The sequence below is a fragment of the Molossus molossus genome, unplaced genomic scaffold (genome assembly GCF_014108415.1).
Source record: "Molossus molossus isolate mMolMol1 unplaced genomic scaffold, mMolMol1.p scaffold_m16_p_2, whole genome shotgun sequence".
In the NCBI taxonomy this organism is placed as follows: Eukaryota; Metazoa; Chordata; class Mammalia; order Chiroptera; family Molossidae; genus Molossus; species Molossus molossus.
In genome coordinates this window covers 102,884,358-102,890,847 of record NW_023425355.1, presented here as the reverse complement: position 1 = coordinate 102,890,847, position 6,490 = coordinate 102,884,358, and the positions used below count along the sequence as shown (strand labels likewise).

Here is a 6,490-nt window from a genome sequence, read left to right as displayed (position 1 = left end):
TGACCTATTCAGGTGAGTCTCCTGAAGCCCTGTTGGGTAAAGGGATGGAACAAAATTTCAGGTGAACTTTAGAAGAATGCTGAGCAGATATTTTCTTCAGTCAGATACACTTTATATATACTTTTAAATCATAGGCTATTAATAATAAAATTTACCACTTATTTAGGATTATCAATGTGCCAGATACTTTAAAAACATTATCTCATTTAAATCTCACCACAACCTTGGAAGGTAAAGAATATCCCCAATTTACAGTTAAGAAAGCTGAGACTCAGAGATGTTAAGCAACAGCCAATAACAGGCAGAACCAGGAATTCAAACCCAAATCACGCTCTTTCCAGTGTAACATGTTGTTTCTTTTCACTTCTTTTGATCCTGTGTCAAAATCTCATTACTAAGAGATGGCAAAAAAATGTTCCTGACAGATGTAATCCCAATCCAATACCACTGAAACATGAAAGAAAACTGTGCCCCAAACTCTTATATGGACCCTTTCATAGTTGTCCTGATAACTTGTTCTTTTATTTAGCTATGTTGAATTCTAAAAATAGGAAGTTTAAATTGGTAACAGATAGAGGTCAGGGGCCAAAGAGAATGTTGGGGCAGCAGAGAAGTGGTAAGAGGAAGGAGGAGCAGTGTGGACAAGGGGGAGAGAGAGGCTTCTTGGCTGCCTCTCTGCAGTTCATGAGGCCAGAGCTAGCACATCAGAGAGAGTCAAGCTTTCTGGTGAGCACAACTTGCACCAAATATAGTAACAATTAACCTGTGTCTAGCACTTACTTTGTGCCAGGCACTTTTTTAAGTGCCTTAGATGAATTAACTCATTTAATCCTTACAAAAATATTATGAGGTATGTCTTTTGATTGATCCCATTTTATATATTAAAAATTGAAGCAGAGAGAAGCTATGGTTTCCATTTTACAGATGAGAAAACTGAGGCACAGAGAAGTTGAGTAACTTGCCCAAGATCAATCTAATAAATAGTGGAGCTGAATTTAAAAAGGATTCCGGCTCCAGAGCTGTGTTCTAACACATCATGATATATTACCCCTCCCAAAATGTTGTAAGGAGAAGTATTATTTCAGGACATGTTGACTTCAAGTATATGTGTGTATGTGAGTGTGTGTGCTTATGTTTGTATTGGGTTGCAATGTAAACTCTATTTGTAGCTGTGAGTCACATACAAAAATTTCTAAAAGCTACTGCTCTAACAATAGTATTGATGAATTCTACATCTTCAACCTCACTAGAGATTATACAAAGTGCTCTTTAAAGTGGTTGTATTAAATCACATCCCCAACAGCAATGTAAGAGAGTTACCTATGTTCTATGTCTTCATCTGAACTTAATAGCATCACACTTTCGATATGCTGCCAATTCAATGGGTGTGGAATCGTATCTTATGTTATTTTAAACTGCATTTTTCTGATTTCTATAACATTATTTTGTACGTTTTTGCCACTCAGGTTTTGTCTACTGTGAATCATTTGTTTGGATCCCATGCTTGTATATTATTGTATACAATACAAATGCATACAATATTCTCACAACAACTCTCTGAAGGAACCAACAGTTCAGATGAAGCAATTCAGGTTGGGAGAAACTTTGCTTAAAGTCACCCAACTAATGTTTTTTTTTTTTTTCTTTTTTATCCTCACCCAAGGACATTTTTCCATTTTTTGTTCAGATAGAGCGGGAGGGAGAGAGAGGAAGAGAGAGAGAGAGAGAAACATTGATGTGAAGGGACACATCGAGTGGCTGCCACTCGCACGACCAACCAGGGCCGGGGACAAACTGCAACCGAAGTACGCGCCCTTAGCGGGAACCGAACCCAGGTCTCTCTGTACCGCAGGCCGACGCTCCAACCGCTGAGCCAAACCGGCCAGGGCAATGTGTTGGTTTTTTTTTTTTGTTTTTTTTTTTATTGTGATTTGAATCCAGACCTAAAAGACCCATAAGCCCAGGCCTTTTGTTTTACAATACATGCCAGGGACCAAGGCCATGTTAGAAAAAAAAAAAAATTAAGGAAGGGAACAAATAATTTTGAGCATGTAACCATGTCCTGTGTCTAACTTGGTTTGTATAATTAACATAGTTTATTTCCTTGTATCCTCACAACAGCTAAGAAACAGAATCACAATTCAAAGAGGGGGTAGACAAGAGGGAGGAGCGGTGTAGACATAGAGGACAGAGAGGCTTCTTGGCTGCCTCTCCGTAGCTCATGAGACCAGAACTAGTACCTCCAGGCCAGTTCCAGAATAATGATGCCTGTCCATAGATATTTTTGGTATGAGATAAAGGCCTTCCACCAAGCAGAGGTGCTGTGGCATCTCCTAAAGCCATAGCTTGACCTCCTGCCCCACCTTCTCTTTAGAGCCCCAACAAACTTCTTTTTCTTGAACAGAACCAGAACTCCACCTGCCATTTTTCTGCAGAATCCGGATCTGGGCAGCCTTAACAAAACTGATCCAGCCCTGCTGCCTCCCATTAACCAGCCAAGCTATTTGAGCTCCTAGCCAGCTTCCACAGATTCATCTTCCATTGCCCCAGCCTTCCTTGATAAAGCCCACTCAGGATCTCAACACCTTCTATGGTAAACCATAAAATTCTAAGTCAGGGTACTCCAACAGAGCTGCACATTAAAATCACCTGCAAAACTTGAAAAATCACGATGCCCTGGTAATACCCCAGACCCACTACATCAGAATCTCTGGGGATGGTACCCAGGCATCCATGATAGTTAAAGCTCCCCAGGTGATTCCAATGTAAAGCCAAAATTGAGAACCACTGTTAAGGCATCGTCTTCAAGCTCTGGCAGCCACACTCGCACAGTGGTTTCCACGTTTTAGTGTTCTCAGGAACTTCCTGGAACATTTGGCAAGATTCATATTTCTGGGAACCCAGAAGTCTTCAGTTTTACCAGTTACTGCAGATAATTTCACTGCAAGTCATCAGAAGACCACATTTTAGGAAATATTGCATTAGAGACAGAACTGAATGGAAGTGGGATGGGAGGAGGCCTCTGGCCTTTTAAAAACAATTAAGAGACTTCCTTTAAAGCTGTGAAGCCAGGCAGGCTAGTGCTGCTTTTTTTTCATCCTAGTGGATAAGGTAAGGGGGCAGGTCCTGGAATGGACTTCTCCTTTTAAGTTACCTCAGCCTCTGAATAAATGCTATCTTGTTACCAGCCCTGGAGAGCTGGAGGGGCATGCTGCCTTGTCCCACCTGCTGTTTCTATTTGTTTTGGTGTGAAGAGGCCAAGTTAGGAGATATCATTTGGTCCAGAAGATCCTCCCAGAAGAAGCATCATAGGGCCTCCTGCCTTTCTTTTCTTTTTCTTTCTTTCTTTTTTTCTTGTTCTATTCTTTGTGGTTGTGGAGCCTGGATGCAGTTACCTGTGTGAAAGGAAAAGGACAGTGACATCTTTTTGGCTTGGGCTGGAACATATTGCTGAACACCAAGCCCTTCAAGATGGTTCTCCTCAGCATCCTTAGAATTCTTCTTTGGGGACTGGTGCTTTTTACGGAACAGAGAGTCCAAATGGCAATGGTAGGGCAGCCTTCCACTGCCCCTCTGGCTGAGGCCCCTACCTCGCCACTAATTTGGGAGCTGCTAGAAGAAGCCCCTGGCAAGCAGCAAAAGAAGCCACAGGTCCTAGGGCATCCCATGCGGTACATGCTGGAGTTGTATCAACGTTCAGCTGATGCACGTGGGCACCCTAGGAAGAACCGCACAATTGGAGCCACCATGGTGAGGCTGGTGAGGCCCTTGGTCAATGTAGCAAGGCCTCTCAGAGGTGAGTTATCATACCATACTATCCTGGAGGGGAGAGAAATGGAGGTGAGGATCTGTGAGTTTACTGTCAGGCTTCATTGCCTGGTGGCCAAGTTGTTTTCTCAGGCTTGGTTTGCAGAGAATGGCAAACTTGGGAAAATCTGACTCCAATCCTCCTACCTTTTAGGAACCCAATTAAAAAACAGATAGCACTGAGGCCTACCTGAGGAATCTCTCCCAGGCCCCAGGGTAACTGAGTGATGTATCAACTTCTGTCTTTCAAAGACATTCTTACTGCTTGTATATCACTAAAAACTGTAATTGAGAAATACCCATATACATTCTTGTGGAGGGCTGTTAAATGATTCTTAAAAGGCAAAGAGTACAGAATGCTGAGTTGGAGAAATTTACAAAGCCCCAGAAATAAGCTAACTTCTGAGGGTCTGTATACCTGGCTCAATGAATATCTGCTATTGTACATAATCCTTAATGATAGGTACTATCATTAGCTGTCATGGAGCAATTAGCCTAATTTTTAAAGATAAAACAAACTAAAGCACAGAGAGGCTAAATCCAGTAACTTGCAAAGGTCACAAGGACAGTGGGTGGCAGAGATAGAATTTGAGCTCAATTCTGTTTGATTCAAAAGTCTGTTCCTAATTTCTCAAGTGTTTAAATGCTGTGCCCCAATATTCTTGTATACCAAGCAGTTTTTCAATTCAGACGATGTTGCCACATTAGATTTTTGGTACCAAATGTATTTTGGAATTGTCTTTGCTCCCATCATGCTTAATTCTACTTTAAATATCTTCATTAGACACTGTTCCAGGGAAGCAGTGGGCTCCTGAAGTGCAGGGCTCTCTAGGGAATGGAATAGTCATCAACTTCAAGGAAATATTGGCAACATGTGAGATCAATCTTGGGCCTTTGCTATTCTCAGATGACAACAGACAGGATTTACATTCTCTCTTCCAAGCAAGACAACCAATATACCCCTAGCTAACCTTTACTGTGAGCTTACCAGGTGCCAGACATTGGCAAAATACAAACATGATCTCTCTTAATCCTCACCACTATCATAGAGGTAAGTATGATTAACATACCCATTTTATAAGTGAAGAAACTGAGACTTAGACTAACTTACACAATGTAACACAGCTAGCAATTGGTAGAGCTGCATGTGACTTGGGCTCAAATCTTCATTCTACCATACACTGGCTGTATGTCCTCTGGTATAGTTTCTCTGAGCCTTAATTTCTTTCTCTGTAAAATGGTGATAAAAACTCACTCATAAGGCTATTGCAGGTTAAAGGGCTAATGCATCTAAAATATCTAGTATATTAGTAAGTGTTCAAAAACAATAGCTATTATTGTGATCTTGAGTTAATTTTAGGGCTGCTTACAGCTGTTAGCGTGTACTGAGGAGGTTTGTGAGTGAGTTTCAGGTTTGGGGAAAAGAAGCTAATCCTCTGTCCTTGTTTCCTCTTACTTATGCAGGCCCCCAGCATATACAGACCCTGGACTTTCGTCTGAGACCAAACCAGGTCACCTACCAACTAGTCAGAGCCATTGTGGTTTACCGCCATCAACTCCACCTAGCTGGCTTCCACCTCTCCTGCCATGTGGAGCCCTGGGTCCAGAAAAGCCCAACCAACCATTTTTCTTCCTCAGAAATAAGTTCCTCAAAGCCTTCCCTACTATCCAAAGCTTGGACAGAGATGGATATCACACAACATGTCCAACAAAGGCTCTGGAATCACAAGAGGCACGGAGTTCTACGACTCCACTTCATGTGTCAGCAGCAAAAAGGTAGTGAGGGTCTTGAGCTCCTGTGGCATGGCACTTCATCCTTGGATACTGCCTTCTTGTTACTCTATTTCAATGACACTCATAAAAGTGTTCAAAAGGCTAAACTTCTACCAGGAGGCTTGGAGGAATTAATGGAACGGGACTCTTCTCTTCTCTTGCAGAGGGCACGGCGAGCAGGCAGTATCGCATCTAAGATCCCTGGCCCCTCCCAGGAACATTATGGACCTGAAAGTAATCAGTGTTCCCTTCACCATTTCCAAGTCAGTTTCCACCAGCTGGGCTGGGATCACTGGATCATTGCTCCCAATCTCTATACCCCAAATTACTGTAAGGGAGCCTGCTCTCGGGTACTACGCTATGGTCTTAATTCTCCCAATCATGCCATCATCCAGAACCTTGTCAATGAGCTGGTGGACCAGAGTGTCCCTCAGCCCGCCTGTGTCCCTTATAAGTATGTTCCTATTAGCATCCTTCTGATTGAGGCTAATGGGAGTATCTTGTACAAGGAGTATGAAGATATGATTGCCCAGTCCTGCACATGCAGGTGATAGCACAGGAACAGGTAGCTCGGGTTTCCCAAGAAATTGGAGTAGAGTTTAAAATAAAGAAGCAAGTGTTAATGTTAAAGCTGCAAGTGTCCTCTACCTAATATATGGGTTCTATTCCTTGGTTAAGTGTTGTTACTTAGGTCTCTTTATCTGTTTATGATCTCACGTTATAAAACAGTTCTGATACCAAACATCAGTGTTTTGATCACTAGTCAGAGCCCTTAATGCTTGAGTGAGATGTTTCTTTGGATATGTCCTCTCTATTTTCTTGTCTTTTCATGGTCTTTGTTAAAGGTCACTAGCCCATGATGAGTAGAACTTTAGGCAGTGTCCCGCCAAGACCTGGGAAAGGTGGACTC

General features: G+C 42.3%; 1 protein-coding gene across 1 annotated transcript; it reads left to right on the top strand.

The window, feature by feature from the left end:
- Nucleotides 1-3,450: 3,450 nt before the first annotated feature.
- BMP15 (bone morphogenetic protein 15) lies at nucleotides 3,451-6,131 on the top strand. Its single transcript, XM_036271625.1, has 2 exons — nucleotides 3,451-3,796; nucleotides 5,272-6,131. The coding sequence occupies exons 1-2, from the start codon at nucleotides 3,472-3,474 to the stop codon at nucleotides 6,129-6,131; spliced, it is 1,185 nt and encodes a 394-aa protein (XP_036127518.1). The 5' UTR covers nucleotides 3,451-3,471.
- Nucleotides 6,132-6,490: the final 359 nt, after the last annotated feature.